This window comes from Syngnathus typhle, linkage group LG2 (assembly GCF_033458585.1).
Source record: "Syngnathus typhle isolate RoL2023-S1 ecotype Sweden linkage group LG2, RoL_Styp_1.0, whole genome shotgun sequence".
NCBI classification, from domain to species: domain Eukaryota; kingdom Metazoa; phylum Chordata; class Actinopteri; order Syngnathiformes; family Syngnathidae; genus Syngnathus; species Syngnathus typhle.
In genome coordinates this window covers 26,693,739-26,711,204 of record NC_083739.1, presented here as the reverse complement: position 1 = coordinate 26,711,204, position 17,466 = coordinate 26,693,739, and the positions used below count along the sequence as shown (strand labels likewise).

The window sequence follows — 17,466 nt, the reverse complement described above, 5'->3', positions numbered from 1 at the left end:
CGCTCTCACGCGCCACAGCGTGCAATGACAGTGGCAATCTCAATGAGAACCCTTGTGATGAGAGAGTTGTGTATGCCTTGGAAGCCACAGACGCGTTGAGTAACGAAACACTTAGCCAGCTGAAATCAGCAACGGCAGCAGATGGCGTGTTACAAGCTGTATGTGAGAGACACTTGAAGGGTTGGCCCATGAAAAAGAAAAGTCTGGACAGTAAACTACACAGTTACTGGCCAATGAGGGACAATATCAGCATCGTGAATGACATTGTGATGGTCGGAGACAAAATCATAATACCCGAGTGCTTCAAGAGAGTGATTTTGGAGAAGCTGCACCTTGCGCACCAAGGCGTGCAGCGTACTAAAGCTAAAGCGAGAAGAGTCCTTTACTGGCCTGGCATGACACGAGACATAGAGACAATGGTGGAAAAATGTGTGCAGTGCCAGCAGCTACAGCCCAGACACCAGGCTGAGCCACTCATTCCACACCAGGTTCCTGAACTGCCATGGATGAAAGTTGGAGCTGACATCTTCGAGCTGCATGGTCAGTCATACCTGCTGTTGGTGGATTACCTGACAAAATATCCAGAAGTGCTCAACCTGACTGATAAAACAGCTCGCACGGTGATTCAGAAGATGAAGTCTGTCTTTGCCAGACATGGGATACCTAAGGAGGTAGTGAGTGATCATGTCCCATTCGCCAGCTATGAGATGCAGTCATTTGCAGCTTCATGGGAGTTCAAGCTCACACACTCCAGCCCAGGTTTTCCCTCTTCAAATGGAATGGCGGAGCGGGCCATAAAGACGGTAAAACACGCGCTGAAGAAAGCAGTGCAGACTGGCACTGACCCACATCTAGTGTTGCTGTCGCTGAGAAACACACCGGTGACAGGACTAAACCTGACACCTGCACAAATGTTGATGGGTAGAGTCCTGCGCAGCACACTTCCATGTTCCAGTGCTGTGCTGAAACAGTCATCCCCACAGCATATTCTCGAAAGAATACAGGACTTGCAGTCCCGGCAAAAGCAACACTACGACCAGCGTGCAAAGCAACTGCCAGTGCTGACCCCAGGAGACACGGTGCACATGCAGACGCGACGCGGCTGGGAGCCAGCGGTTGTCATCAGGCAGCGAGATGAACCACGCTCCTACACTGTACAGACACCGGCAGGGAGGACACGCAGGAGGAACAGGCGACATCTGAGAAAGATACACCCAAGCCTGTTCAAAGACTCTCACCCTGATGAACATTTGGACTCTGAGTTTCAACATACTCAGGCTACTGCAACAGTGGACTCACCACCACTGGAACCGGTACCACGCAACCCTTGTCCTGTGCCTGTGGACAGCATGCCCACATGCTATACCAGGAGTGGCAGAGCAGTTAGGCGCCCTGCCAGGTACACTGAATGACAAAGTGATGTTGTTACTCAATGTTAAGAAAGAAAGTGATGGAGAAATTAAAGTGTGGATGTTTTGTGTTTATCGTGAAGTGTTATAAAATGTTATAGGTTCGGAAGGAAAAAAAAAAAAAGATTGTTGAAAGCCATTTGGGTTGTTGAAACATGATTTGTTTGTAATTGATATATGCATGTCGAAATTGTGATCAATGTTGATACCAAAGAGTTAAGGTAACCGATACTAGATAAGCTACTTCTCAGTTGGAAAAGAGGGATGTGGTAGATTGGAATCGAGCACTCGGTGCTCGACTGTGTGGTCTGTCTGTATTGAGAGTCGGGGAGATGTTGACTGAGCGGGCAGTAAAAGATCGACTTGTACTGCATCCTTGCCTCCGTGTATTATTGGTGAAACAACCAGTAAGCAACCCACGGTTAGTGACAACACTACAACAGTGTATCAGAGCATAAAGCCACAACAAGCGGCACAATTCAGAAAAAGTGCTCAGCTCGCCGAGAAAATGCGATTTAAGCAATAAAATTAAAAATGCTTATAAAACATAAACCAAACGTTGGAGGTGGTCATTTCTTCATGCGCAGTGATAAACTCGGCACTCTAAAGCACCCGAGAGCGTTTTTTTCGATGCCAACCTAACCAGAGTGACGGGAGCGGCACAATTCAGAAAAAGTGCTCAGCTCGCCGAGAAAATGCGATTTAAGCAATAAAATTAAAAATGCTAACGAAACGTTGGAGGTGGTCATTTCTTCATGCGCAGTGATAAACTCGGCACTCTAAAGCACCCGAGAGCGTTTTTTTCGATGCCAACCTAACCAGAGTGACGGGAGCGGCACAATTCAGAAAAAGTGCTCAGCTCGCCAAGAAAATGCGATTTAAGCAATAAAATTAAAAATGCTTATAAAACATAAACCAAACGTTGGAGGTGGTCATTTCTTCATGCGCAGTGATAAACTCGGCACTCTAAAGCACCCGAGAGCGTTTTTTTCGATGCCAACCTAACCAGAGTGACGGGAGCGGCACAATTCAGAAAAAGTGCTCAGCTCGCCGAGAAAATGCGATTTAAGCAATAAAATTAAAAATGCTTATAAAACATAAACCAAACGTTGGAGGTGGTCATTTCTTCATGCGCAGTGATAAACTCGGCACTCTAAAGCACCCGAGAGCGTTTTTTTCGATGCCAACCTAACCAGAGTGACAGGAGCGGCACAATTCAGAAAAAGTGCTCAGCTCGCCGAGAAAATGCGATTTAAGCAATAAAATTAAAAATGCTTATAAAACATAAACCAAACGTTGGAGGTGGTCATTTCTTCATGCGCAGTGATAAACTCGGCACTCTAAAGCACCCGAGAGCGTTTTTTTCGATGCCAACCTAACCAGAGTGACGGGAGCGGCACAATTCAGAAAAAGTGCTCAGCTCGCCGAGAAAATGCGATTTAAGCAATAAAATAAAAAATGCTTATAAAACATAAACCAAACGTTGGAGGTGGTCATTTCTTCATGCGCAGTGATAAACTCGGCACTCTAAAGCACCCGAGAGCGTTTTTTTCGATGCCAACCTAACCAGAGTGACCGGAGCGGCACAATTCAGAAAAAGTGCTCAGCTCGCCGAGAAAATGCGATTTAAGCAATAAAATTAAAAATGCTTATAAAACATAAACCAAAGGTTGGAGGTGGTCATTTCTTAATGCGCAGTGATAAACTCGGCACTCTAAAGCACCCGAGAGCGTTTTTTTCGATGCCAACCCAACCAGAGTGACGGGAGCGGCACAATTCAGAAAAAGTGCTCAGCTCGCCGAGAAAATGCGATTTAAGCAATAAAATTAAAAATGCTTATAAAACATAAACCAAACGTTGGAGGTGGTCATTTCTTCATGCGCAGTGATAAACTCGGCACTCTAAAGCACCCGAGAGCATTTTTTTCGATGCCAACCTAACCAGAGTGACGGGAGCGGCACAATTCAGAAAAAGTGCTCAGCTCGCCGAGAAAATGCGATTTAAGCAATAAAATTAAAAATGCTTATAAAACATAAACCAAACGTTGGAGGTGGTCATTTCTTCATGCGCAGTGATAAACTCGGTACTCTAAAGCACCCGAGAGCGTTTTTTTCGATGCCAACCTAACCAGAGTGACGGGAGCGGCACAATTCAGAAAAAGTGCTCAGCTCGCCGAGAAAATGCGATTTAAGCAATAAAATTAAAAATGCTTATAAAACATAAACCAAACGTTGGAGGTGGTCATTTCTTCATGCGCAGTGATAAACTCGGCACTCTAAAGCACCCGAGAGCGTTTTTTTCGATGCCAACCTAACCAGAGTGACGGGAGCGGCACAATTCAGAAAAAGTGCTCAGCTCGCCGAGAAAATGCGATTTAAGCAATAAAATTAAAAATGCTTATAAAACATAAACCAGACGTTGGAGGTGGTCATTTCTTCATGCGCAGTGATAAACTCGGCACTCTAAAGCACCCGAGAGCGTTTTTTTCGATGCCAACCTAACCAGAGTGACGGGAGCGGCACAATTCAGAAAAAGTGCTCAGCTCGCCGAGAAGATGCGATTTAAGCAATAAAATTAAAAATGCTTATAAAACATAAACCAAACGTTGTAGGTGGTCATTTCTTCATGCGCAGCGATAAACTCGGCACTCTGAAGCACCCGAGAGCGTTTTTTTCGATGCCAACCTAACCAGAGTGACGGGAGCGGCACAATTCAGAAAAAGTGCTCAGCTCGCCGAGAAAATGCGATTTAAGCAATAAAATTAAAAATGCTTATAAAACATAAACCAAACGTTGGAGGTGGTCATTTCTTCATGCACAGTGATAAACTCGGCACTCTAAAGCACCCGAGAGCGTTTTTTTCGATGCCAACTGTTATGTTTATTCTCTTACATAACCTTTGTAAAGAGCACAGATTCACGTTACTTTTGTTAGCGTGTTTTTATTTCCTGAACAAGCCTCATCACAATGATATTCATCCGCTGACCAATCACACCTCCACACCGCACGGAGAAGGGCAACAAAAAGTAGAGCATACCAAACAATGCAATATGCAAACGAGAAACAACACTTCCAAGTCAATACATAACAATTCCTCTCTTCCAGCTTTGATGCACCAATAATCATCAAATAAAAAAAATATAAGTACTATGTTTCTATGTGCTATTAAGTGTATACTTTTCTTTTTAGAGGCATTTCAAAATTCACAACAATTTTCAACATCAAATATTAACTTTTTTTTTTTTTTTTTTCTTTTAAAGAACATTTGTTTCTTTTCAACATTTATAAATCAAGTCTGTCTGGTGGTTTGCGAACCCTCTCAGGATATCTGCGTCCAGGAGGATCAGGTAGGTTTGTCATTGGTTTGTGTATGTCCATTATCTCCGGTGTGGACATGTTTTCCTCAGGGGTGATGTCAGAAGCTGGAGTACTGTCCTTAGGGTTTTGTGGGACAGTAGGTGTCGTAGTTTGAGTAGCGGCATTTCCAGGTGATGCGTCCAAAAGCTGGTCAACATGTCTGCGCCAGACGACATTAGGCTCAACACTCACTGTATATGAGAGTGGTCCAGTTTGTGTCAAAATTTCCGCATGTTGCCACTTGTCGCCTTGGTTACGATAGTCTCTTGCCAATACTTTTTGTCCGATGTCAAATGATCTTAGTTTCCTTTGTAATTGAGTTGGTGAACATTGTCTGTTTGAAACATGTTCTCGGATGTCAGGTTTCAGGAGATCTAAACGAGATCTTAGGTTTCTTCCCATGAACAACATTGCAGGTGACTGTCCAGTAGTAGTATGTGGAGTGTTTCTGTAGGCTAGCAGAAAGTTGGCGATTTTCTGCTGTAGTGGAACTTCCTCCCTCCTACTGGCTTTCATCGACTGTTTGAAAGTTTGTACAAAACGTTCAGCAAGTCCATTCGTTGCAGGGTGGTGAGGAGCAGAAGTAAGGTGTTTTATTCCGTTGCTTTTCAGGAAGATCTGAAACTCCTCACTAGTAAACTGGGTACCATTGTCACTTACAAGCTGAAGAGGATATCCTGTACGTGCAAAAAGCATCTGTAACTGGTTCACTGTTACAGTTGTAGTAGCTTTCGTTACAGTGAAAACCTCGGGCCATTTTGAATGAGTGTCGACCACAATAAGGAACATGTGATCCATGAAAGGTCCAGCATAGTCAATGTGAATGCGTTGCCATGGGGCAACAGGCCATTCCCAAGTGTGGACAGGGGCAATCTGAGGTGAGCGCTGAGTCTGGTGACAACCTCTGCATGTTTTGACCAGAGTTTCAATTTGGTTGTCAAGGCCAGGCCACCACACATAACTTCTAGCAAGACTTTTCATCTTAACTACCCCCATGTGCCCATCATGCAGCGAGTTTAGAACTTTGGATCGCAGTTTGGGAGGTACAACAACGCGTGACCCCCACAGGACACATCCTTGGGACACAGTAAGTTGGTCTTTTCTGGTGAAATAGTCCTTAAGTTCAGTATCTGCATGCATTGGCCAGCCATTAACAGTTAAGTCATACACTCGAGATAGCAGAGGGTCGTTTCTTGTTTCTTTGCTTATTTGAGCGCAAGTCACCGGAAGTGGTTCCATTTGCAGCATGTGAAGATTTAAAGCAGGATCAGTAGCCTTCTCTGTCAGTGGTTGAGGAAGGCGAGAGAGACCATCCGCATTTCCGTGTAGTTTCGTCCCTTTATAGTCTATGGTATAGGTGTGTGCTCCAAGAAAGAGAGCCCAACGTTGTAAACGAGCGGCGGCCATAGCAGGAACACCTTTCTTTGGACTGAAAATGGAAACAAAAGGCTGGTGACCTGTAATCAGCGTGAAGTGTTTTCCATACAGGTATTGGTTAACCTTTTTAACACCCCACACTAAGCTTGTGAGTGTCAGTTTCAAAGGTTAGATGTTGTATAGTTCTTGTCACACGCTTATCTTAAAACACTGTGTACAGCTGTTGCTCATACCCTTTTGAAGGTGGAGGTAGAATGTCCAAATGGAGGCAAGCAGGCATGCAGGCCGAGGTAGAGAGGCGATGGCAGGCAGGCAGGCCGAGGGAGAGAGGCAATGGCAGGCAGGCAAAGGTGGTAGGCCAAGCAAGGATAGGGGGGAGAGGGAATGGCAGGCAGGCAAACAGGTGGCACACAGGTACAAATCCAAATCGTTTGTAAATCAACTAAGGTTTCAACATAAAGGGTTCAAAGAAGTAAACTAAAGTTTGGTTCCTAAATTCCAAGAGCTACAAGCCTGGGGCAAACTTGAAGTAGCTTGAAGCGGGCTTTTTAGCGGTAAAAAACTATGTCACTACTGTCTTCCTTCCTTGTCTAACTGAGACTAACTACCAAGTGGGAGCAGCCTATTTATTTCCCTGATCAGGTGACTGATCAGGTGACCAAATGCTTTGTCAAATAACGGTCCATGGCCCAAGGCCAGCGAATCTTAAACAAAAGTAAGAATTTAATCTAAGGTAACTAAATTGGCTCCAACATATCCGGCCCCTTATAGCTACCACGTGTGGCTATAACAAAATATTCACAATGGGGGCAATTTTCAAAAAATAAACAATGTTAATTTCTTAATTCTAATTTTAAATTTACGTCCAATTATACTACAAATGTGTGCAAGTATCAGTGTATGAATGTGATGCAAATGTAAGCACATGCGCAGTCTTTGTTCAATGTTGGTTGTTGGCTTTTACCAACAGGTAGATCTTGCTGATGGGCCGTAAGAGCTGGTTGGTTCTCATTTGCAGTCTCACAGAACGAACAAGGCCCTTGTAATCTGCTATGGCTTCGATTACTCTTCCGATCACCCATGAGCCTCGCGGTGCTGTAGGATCAGCTATCACAACAATGTCTCCCACACCAAAGTTGGGCCTGATGCGGGACCATTTGGATCGTTCTTGCATGAGTGGAACATATTCCCGTATCCACCGTGTCCAGAAAAGATCTGCGATATACTGTGTTTGCCGCCATCGCCTTCGGGCGTACAAGTCTTCCTGTTTGAATGTTCCTGGTGGAAGCACGGGCTGGACCTTTAGCTGCAGTAGGTGATTAGGCGTCAGTGGTTCCAAGTCATTAGGGTCACTGGAAACGGTTGTCAAAGGACGGCTGTTCAGGATGGATTCAACCTCGCACATTACTGTTACTAAACCTTCATCATCCAAAGACTGCTGGTTTGTGATGGAGGATAATATCCTTTTCACCATTCTTATTATGCGCTCCCAGATGCCTCCATGGTGTGCACCAGCTGGAGGATTGAACGTCCACTTGACACCTTTCTGGATAAGACTACGCTCAATTTGATCCATGTTCCATCGTTTCAGTGCTTCCCGTAGCTCCTTTTCAGCAGAGATCAAGTTAGTTCCATTGTCCGACCTTAATTCTTTTACTTGGCCTCTTCTGGCTATGAAGCGCCTAAACGCATTCACGCAAGAGTCTGTATCCAATGAGTGTGCTACTTCCAAATGGACTGCTCTAGTAGTCAGGCAAGTAAATAGCACGCCATAACGTTTTGCCATGCCACGCCCTCTTCTCACCTCTATTGGTCCAAAGTAATCCACTCCAACATGTGAGAATGGAGGGAGGTCAGGGGTCAAACGATCAATTGGCAGATCGGCCATCTTTTGTTCACCTGCACATGCAAAGTTCCGCCTGCAGGGGACACAATTGTTCACAATTTCCCTTGCAAGAGAATTTGCACAAGGAATCCAATATTTTTGCCTTAAACTTGCCAAGATGTGATTTCTGCCACAATGGCCAACTTGCTGATGAATGTGTTGAAGCAGAAGCTCAGAAACGTGATGCCTTTTAGGCAAGATAGCTGGATGTTTCGGTACCTCTGGCATAGCCATCCTGCTCAGGCGACCACCAACCCTCAATAAGCCATGGTCAAGGACTGGGTCCAGTCTGAAGATGGAGCTTTTCCGGTTGACATTCCTTCCGTTGTGCAAGCATGCCATCTCCTGTGGAAATCCTTGATTTTGGCAGAACTTCACAATGGCTTCTTCTGCCTCTTCCAGGTCTTGAACAGAGAGTGTCTTAGGGCCAGCCATGTCTGCCTTTGAGGCCCCCTTTCTTTTGAGAACACATTGTGTGAGCAAACTCCTCAGCTTCAGGAACCAGGCAACGGCTCTTCTGAGTTTATTCCAAGTGGAGAAGTAATTCAGTAACACACTAGTTGGATCATGGGTACTGGCTAACGTGGCATGTACTTGAACTTCTCTTCTCAATTCTGAGTCATCTGGAGGAATAGCAAGGTCGACAGGTACGTTGGGCCAGTGCTGGGTTAAGTCTTTCAGGAATTTGGGACCATTGATCCAGTTGTTGCCTTTCAGAAAGTCTGCAGTGTTTAATCCGCGGGATGCATAGTCTGCTGGGTTCAATTTTCCAGGAATGTGTTTCCACTGTAATACATCAGACCTGCTTCTGATTGTATTTACACGATTTGCAACAAATGTGTGAAATCGTCTATTGTCATTCTTTATGTATTTCAACACTGTCGTACTGTCTGTCCAAAACACGGCTGGTTCCAAGTCCATTTTTAATTCCTCTACGAGCATCCCTTCTACACGAACTGCCAGCACTGCAGCAGTCAGCTCCAGACGTGGGATTGTCATAAATTTCAACGGTGCCACTCTTGATTTCCCTATCACAAACTTCACATGTACCTGCTCCTTACTGCTGACCAACCTCAGATACGTCACCATGCCATATCCTACTTCACTTGCATCGCAAAAGTGGTGCAATTGTGCATGTTCAACTTTTCCAAAGTTCTTTGGTTTGAAACTGCGGGTGATGTTGAAGGCTGTAAGAGTCCGAAGGCTATGCAGCCAACGTTTCCAGGATTGTGCATGAGTGTTCGGTATGTCTTCGTCCCAGGTAAGGTTCAGCTTGCAAAGTTCCTGCAACAGATGTTTTGCTGGGAAAGTCACTGGGGCAAGAAATCCTAGCGGGTCATAGATTGAACTAACCGTGGACAGGATGCCTCGCCTGGTGCATGGTTGCTCTTTGAGAGCCACGTGGAATTTGAAGACATCATCTTCTGCACTCCAGTGCACACCAAGGGTCCTTTCTAGTGGCAGGTCGTCCAGGTCTAGGTCCAAGTCCTTCACTCCCTTAGCCCTTTCACATTCAGGAATGTGGACCAAGACGTTTCGGCTGTTACTGGACCACTTGGTGAGATTGAAACCTCCTGCTGCACACATAGCTTTCAACTCCTTGCACAGTTGAATGGCATCGGTCTCTGTATCCACAGACTTCAGCAAATCATCAACATAGAAGTTGTTGAGGACTGTGTTCACTGCTTCAGCTGAAAAGCTTCCTTTGTTATCCTCAGCTGTCCTCTTTAAGGCATAACTGGCACAACTGGCTGATGATGTTGCGCCAAATATGTGCACTGTCATCCTGTATTGCATGAGAGGCTGAGACGTGTTGCCATCCTCCCACCACAAGAAGCGCAAAAAGTCAACATGCTCTGGTGGTATCTTTACCTGATGATACATCTTCTCCACATCTGCCAGTATGGCTACATTCCCGTGGCAGAAACGTAGCAGGACACCAATTAAGGAGTTTGCAAGATTTGGGCCCTTCAAGAGTTCATTGTTGAGAGATGTTCCTTGGTAAGATGCGGAGCAATCAAAAACCACTCGCAAGTTTCCTTTTTTGGGATGACGTACTCCATGGTGGGGTATGTACCAGCCTTTGCCATTCTGTGGCTCTTCCTGGTTTGGGACGAGTTCAGCATGTCCACATTTCACCATGGTGTTCATGAACAATGTGTATTCTTCCCAAAAAATGGTGTTCCTTCCAAACTTGCGCCTCAAAGGCTCAGCCCTCTGTGCTGCCATCATACGGTTGTTGGGCATTCTGGGATGTCCTTTAAATGGCAGCGGCAATTGGTAGTGTCCATCTTGTACTTTGACTGAGGTGTTCATTATGTTTAGAAATCTCAGATCCTCTTGAGACATTTCTTCCTTTTCATATGTACTCTCCGGAAAGTCATGGTTGAGTTGCTGCACCAGAAGGTCACGTACAATTTCCACAGAAATCCTATTGGTGTAAACATATGTCTTGCCTTGCTTACTCAGACTTGTGTGCTCATCATGGAGGAGACCACTGACAACCCAGCCCAGCAGGGTTTTGGTTGCAAAAGGTCCATTGCCGTTACTATTAATCACCCTCCATGGCTCCATGAGTTTGGGCACATTTGTTCCAATCAAGAGATCGATGTCAGCATCAATGGTAGGCAGAAATACATCCTTCAAGTGTGGCCATTTCTTCACATCCTTCTGCTTTGGTATGTGGCCTTTGCTGACTGGGATTTCTTTCTGTGTGTAAACATCAGGCAGTCCATAGAACAATTTCCCTTCCAGACTGCTTACTTCTAAGCCGCTGACGACGATGCTGTCGGTGGGTTTTTCTTGACCCATAGTTCGCAAAAGGATCCTGTGATTTCTTCCTCTTGCATTTAGACGTCGTCGGAGACTCTCAGTGCAAAATGTGGCGGAGCTGCCTGGATCAAGGAATGCATACGTCTGGACAACATGGTTGGACTTACTCAGCTTCACTTGAACGGGTACAATAGCTAAGGTGCAGTGATCGTCACTGGATCCAATGTTTCTATTTTCCAGTGAGACCAATCCACTATTTATTGCCATCTCAGATCCACTGGGGTTCCCCTTGTGGTCTGTGATTCCATCAGCTGTCCTTTGAATATGCAGTATGTCTGGATGCCTTTTAGAACACACAGAACAAGTAAGGCGCCGTTTACAATCTTTGCTCAAGTGGCCCTTTACCAAACAGCCAAAACAGACACCTTTTCTCTTCAAAATATCAACACGCTCTTCATGTGTCTTAGAGAGCAACTCTTTACATGAAGTCAATGAATGCGTTTCATTACAAATCGCACAACTGCTTGTAACAGGAGACTTGTTATTAGCAGATTGTTGCTTGGGGACATCATTTTTGGCCGAGGCGGAAGTATTTGCCACAGCAGTTACAAAACTACCTTTGGTTTTAAATGGAAGCTTTGAATCTGACGTAGGTTTAGGTTGCAGGAACTTCTTTGTAGAAAGTGGCTGTTGGATGTCACCAAAGAGAGGATCTTGCATGATCCTGGCGTGTCTTTCAATAAAGGTAACCAGGTCAGAAAAGGTAGCCTTGGTTTGTCTCTGCTCCATGATGTCAAATGCTCTTGACCGCCATCTTTCCCTCAACTTAATAGGAAGCTTTGAGACAAGAAGCCTCAGGTTAGAGGGTAGACTAAGCTCCTCCATATCCTGCAGACTTCGAGACAGGTTGCAGCATGCTCGAAGGAAGAGTGCATAACTGTACAATGCCTTTCCGTCTTCTGCCTTAATGGTGCTCCAGTTCATGGCTTTCTCCATGTATGCATTAGTAAGCTTTATCTTGTCGCCGTAATGGTACTCCAGCAATCGTTTAGCCTCTGCATACCCATCACCTGCACTCATATGCAAACAGCTTCTCACCAGTTCCTTTGATTGGCCAGAAGTGTATTGCTCCAGGTAATACAAGCGGTCTTGATTACTTATAGCCTTATTTTCAATTCCATGCACGAACGCTAGCATAAAAGGCCTAAAGTTCAAAGGTTCCCCTTCAAAAACAGGTATATCCCTAGTGGGAAGCAAAGATAACCGCTGTTGCTGCATAAAGAGGTTTGCAATGTCACTTAAACCGCTATTCGTAATTGGCTGTGCAGAGTGTGAGGTTAGACTTGCTGCTGCTGTCGTGGGGGCAGGGGTGGCTACTACCACAGTGGGAGCAGAGGTAGCTGCTACCGTATTGGGAGTGGAAGCAGCAGCCGTAGGAATGGAAGGGGCTGCTACACCGGCTGTTATGGAGGTGGCAGCTATAGTCTGAGGTTGCTTAGAAGGTAATTGATAGGGGAATTGGGTTTGTCTTTGTGCTGTAAGCATTTGAAGAGGAGTCTTGGGGACAGTGTGTATATTTGCATATTCAATTGAAATCTCCGGTTCTATATAAGTTTCCTTTCCATGCGCCTCCAGGTAAGAATTCATGCTATCCGTGGGTTCTGATCGACAAACAGAGCCTCCTTTTATTTCTATTTGTTTTTCGTAATTCTCCAAAACCTTCACTTTTGCATTTGCTGCAGCAATGTCAATTTCTATGGCGCTCTGTTCTATTTCACCTTGGAGTTGCATCCTTTGCAGCTCAAGAGCGTGTTTTTTCTTTAGCCCAGCAGCACGTTCCAGAAGAGCTGCCTTTTCTGCTTCAATCTTTACACGAGCTGATGACAGTGATGATGCCCCTGACTTAGAAGAACTCCCTGACTTTCTGGATGTGTTAGAAGCACTGTCCATAGGGGTGATAACAGGTAATGGCTGAGACAGACTGCCTTTGAATGTCTGTGCATTTTCAAGAAAATATAAGAAAGACTTCTTTTTTGGTTCATACCATTGGGCATGATCTTCTTGCCTTTCGTAACCAGCCAACATGTCTTGCACCAACACATGAGCTTTGTCAAATTCATCCAGTGCATCAATAAGATCTTTAATGCCTTTGTCTATATAAGCAACGCTGGCATTATCCATAAATTGCTTTAACTCATTTTGTTTTCTTGTGCAAAAACTCAGTTTTCCCTTTCGGGTTGCAACGTGCTGCCTCAACAGCTGTTCAGCCATGATTTGCACATTAACATCCTCTGTGTGAGAACGAGCAACTTCAACTTCAGGTGACCCAGACCGAGACATCTTCCAACAATTTCAATTGAAGTGATGATAACACCGGAAATTCCACTTAAATGCAAGGATGTGTTCCAAAATCCAGTATGTCCAAGTGTGTGGCTACCCACAATTCAAATAAATCCACATCCCATTGTCAAACAAATCCTATTTCAAGTTGGGTTTCCATGTTTTAAGCACTTCATGAAAGTTTTTTTACTTATTTGTGAGTGTCAGTTTCAAAGGTTAGATGTTGTATAGTTCTTGTCACACGCTTATCTTAAAACACTGTGTACAGCTGTTGCTCATACCCTTTTGAAGGTGGAGGTAGAATGTCCAAATGGAGGCAAGCAGGCATGCAGGCCGAGGTAGAGAGGCGATGGCAGGCAGGCAGGCCGAGGGAGAGAGGCAATGGCAGGCAGGCAAAGGTGGTAGGCCAAGCAAGGATAGGGGGGGAGAGGGAATGGCAGGCAGGCAAACAGGTGGCACACAGGTACAAATCCAAATCGTTTGTAAATCAACTAAGGTTTCAACATAAAGGGTTCAAAGAAGTAAACTAAAGTTTGGTTCCTAAATTCCAAGAGCTACAAGCCTGGGGCAAACTTGAAGTAGCTTGAAGCGGGCTTTTTAGCGGTAAAAAACTATGTCACTACTGTCTTCCTTCCTTGTCTAACTGAGACTAACTACCAAGTGGGAGCAGCCTATTTATTTCCCTGATCAGGTGACTGATCAGGTGACCAAATGCTTTGTCAAATAACGGTCCATGGCCCAAGGCCAGCGAATCTTAAACAAAAGTAAGAATTTAATCTAAGGTAACTAAATTGGCTCCAACAAAGCTTAAAGCTTCTCTGTCAATCTGTGCATAATTACGCTCTGCTGGTGATGAAGAGCGTGATGCAAAGGCAATGGGGCGTTCAGAGCCATCAGTCATTTTGTGAGATAGAACTGCACCAATGCCATAAGGCGAAGCGTCACAGGCTAGACATAGGGGAAGCTTTGGATCAAAGTGTGTGAGCACCTTGTCTGAAATAATGAGTTCCTTTGCCTTTGTAAATGCCCGTTCACAGTCTTTATTCCAGGCCCACTTTGCATTTTGGTGCAGCAGTGCATTCAGTGGGTGCAGCACAGTGGAAAGGTTTGGCAAAAACTTGTGATAATAGTTAACAAGGCCAAGAAATGAGCGTAACTGGCTGACATTTTCTGGTTGTGGAGATTTTACTACAGCTTCAATTTTGTCTTGCGTTTTGTGAAGTCCGTGCTTGTCTATTTTGTGTCCACAATACTCAATGGACTCCTTGAAAAACTCACATTTCTTTTTGTTTGCTTTTAGACCATATTCTTCCAGTTTTGTTAGAACTGCATTCAAGTTTTGCAAGTGTGAATCTTTGTCCCAACCAGTAACAATAATATCATCCAAGTAACATTGAGTACCTGGGATTCCTTGTAGCACTTGGTCCATTGCACGTTGCCATATCGCAGGGGCACTTGTAATACCAAATACAAGCCGGTTGTATTGGTATAGTCCTTTGTGAGTATTTATGGTGAGGTACTTGCGTGAACTTTCATCCATTTCCATCTGTAGATATGCTTGTGCGAGGTCAATCTTTGTGAAGTGCTCACCATTTGCTAGAGATGCAAAAATGTCATCGATGCGAGGGAGTGGATACTGGTCCGCATGCATGACAGGGTTAACAGTTACTTTGAAATCACCACAAATGTGCACTTTGTCTGAAGATTTCTTTGCAACAGGTACGATTGGTGTAGCCCACTCAGACCAGTCCACTTTGGATACTATTCCTTGATCCATGAGATTTTGCAGCTCAGCTTCAACTTTTGGGCGTAGCGCATATGGAACAGGGCGTGCTTTATGAAACTTTGCTTTTGCACCTTCTTCCAGCTCGAGACGTGCTTTGATGTGTTTCATTGTTCCTATGCCTTCGCTGAACACATGTGCATGTTTATCCAGTATCTCAGTTAACTTCATGTCTGTGAGCTGTTTGGAGGCTATGTGCATGGACTTTATTTCATGCCAGTTAAGCTTGATTTGTCGTAGCCATCTACGACCAAATAGTGGTACACCTCCCTCTTTAAGGACGAACAGCTCAAGATTGCACTTTTGGTTTCTGTATTTCACTTTCACTTTGAGTTTTCCCAGTGGTGCAACCTTTTCTCCTGTGTATGTCTTCAGTTTTACACTGGTGCGTGACAGTTTAGTGTCTGGGAACATTTTCTTGTAGTCGTTGAATGATATGATCGACAGTGCTGACCCTGTGTCCAGTTCCATTTTTAATGGCACTCCATTAATTTTTGGTGTCAGCCAAATCACATCACCGTCATTCTCTTCTGTAGCACACAGCCCTAAACAAGCCAATTCTTCCTCACTTGAACTGTCAGAATCTGTCTGTGCTACTTTGTGCAATTTTTGTCCTTTTCTTATATTGTGTTTATCTTTTGCATTACTGTACTTTGATTTACACATCTTCTGTATGTGCCCTCTTCTATCACATTGTCGGCAGTCTTTATCCTTAAACCAACACTCTGCGGGGTCATGTGACTGTTTACCGCATCTGAAACAGGGCTTTGCTTTGGTATCATGCCGTTTGGTGTGCAGTTTAAACACAGAGCTTGTGGCTGCGTTTTTACCTTGAAGCTCCGTCGCATCCCTTGCTGCTGTCTCCGCTGAAACAGCTATTTCCACTGCTCGTTGCAAGGTGAGTTTGTCCTCCGTCAAAAGCCGTTTCTGAATGCTCTCGTTGTGCAGCCCGCACACGAACCTGTCCCTCAGAGCATCTGAAAGTCCGTCTCTGAACTGACAGTGTTCGGCCAGTTTCCTCAGTTCTGCGATGTACTCTGACACCGTCACCGTCCTTGACTGGTTCCTCTTGTGAAATCTAAAGCGCTCAGCAATCACCAATGGTGCTGGGTTTAGATGACTTTTCATTATCTGCATTATTTCATCAAATGTTTTGTCTGCCGGTTTAGCTGGGGCGACCAGGCTGCGGAGTAAGTTATACATTTTGGCGCCCATGACACTGAGTAGGACAGCTACTTTTCTTTCGTCCTGTATCTCATTAGCTAGGCAGTACTGCTCAACTCTTTCCACATAAGTTGTCCAGTCTTCTACCGAACTGTCAAATACGTCCATATTTCCCAAGATTCCGGACATTTTTTTTTTTTTTTCACTTTTCTTGGCGTCCGTTCACTTTTACCTTGGTCCTGAGCGACACCCGTCCTCACCTCCGGCTAGCTTGATCAGAGCAGAATCCGGGGCGAGCAGACGAAACTAACGTCCACACAACCAAGTCCATGAAGCACTATTCACTTGTGTCCGGTCCACCTCCGCATTTGTAGGGTCCTTTTTAAGTCTCGTCGCCAATTTTGTTATGTTTATTCTCTTACATAACCTTTGTAAAGAGCACAGATTCACGTTACTTTTGTTAGCGTGTTTTTATTTCCTGAACAAGCCTCATCACAATGATATTCATCCGCTGACCAATCACACCTCCACACCGCACGGAGAAGGGCAACAAAAAGTAGAGCATACCAAACAATGCAATATGCAAACGAGAAACAACACTTCCAAGTCAATACATAACACCAACCTAACCAGAGTGACGGGAGCGGCACAATTCAGAAAAAGTGCTCAGCTCGCCGAGAAAATGCGATTTAAGCAATAAAATTAAAAATGCTTATAAAACATAAACCAAACGTTGGAGGTGGTCATTTCTTCATGCGCAGTGATAAACTCGGCACTCTAAAGCACCCGAGAGCGTTTTTTTCGATGCCAACCTAACCAGTGACGGGAGCGGCACAATTCAGAAAAAGTGCTCAGCTCGCCGAGAAAATGCGATTTAAGCAATAAAATTAAAAATGCTTATAAAACATAAACCAAACGTTGGAGGTGGTCATTTCTTCATGCGCAGTGATAAACTTGGCACTCTAAAGCACCCGAGAGCGTTTTTTTTCGATGCCAACCTAACCAGAGTGACGGGAGCGGCACAATTCAGAAAAAGTGCTCAGCTCGCCGAGAAAATGCGATTTAAGCAATAAAATTAAAAATGCTCATAAAACATAAACCAAACGTTGGAGGTGGTCATTTCTTCATGCGCAGTGATAAACTCGGCACTCTAAAGCACCCGAGAGCGTTTTTTTCGATGCCAACCTAACCAGAGTGACGGGAGTGGCACAATTCAGAAAAAGTGCTCAGCTCACCGAGAAAATGCGATTTAAGCAATAAAATTAAAAATGCTTATAAAACATAAACCAAACGTTGGAGGTGGTCATTTCTTCATGCGCAGTGATAAACTCGGCACTCTAAAGCACCCGAGAGCGTTTTTTTCGATGCCAACCTAACCAG

At 44.6% G+C, this 17,466-nt stretch overlaps 1 protein-coding gene and 1 long non-coding RNA gene across 2 annotated transcripts; one reads left to right on the top strand and one right to left on the bottom strand.

Annotated features, from left to right (window-relative positions):
* Positions 1 to 5,522: 5,522 nt before the first annotated feature.
* Positions 5,523 to 6,010, top strand: LOC133143511 (uncharacterized). The gene is made up of 2 exons (XR_009710435.1): positions 5,523 to 5,643; positions 5,708 to 6,010. It is a non-coding gene; the product is annotated as an uncharacterized LOC133143511 (long non-coding RNA).
* Positions 6,011 to 8,037: 2,027 nt separating this feature from the next.
* LOC133150206 (uncharacterized) lies at positions 8,038 to 16,714 on the bottom strand. The gene is made up of 4 exons (XM_061272589.1): positions 15,753 to 16,714; positions 13,942 to 14,735; positions 9,381 to 9,665; positions 8,038 to 8,061 (listed from the first exon to the last, which is right to left on the bottom strand). Exons 1-4 carry the CDS (start codon positions 16,273 to 16,275, stop codon positions 8,038 to 8,040), a joined length of 1,626 nt encoding a protein of 541 aa, XP_061128573.1. The 5' UTR covers positions 16,276 to 16,714.
* Between the last annotated feature and the right edge of the window lie 752 nt (positions 16,715 to 17,466).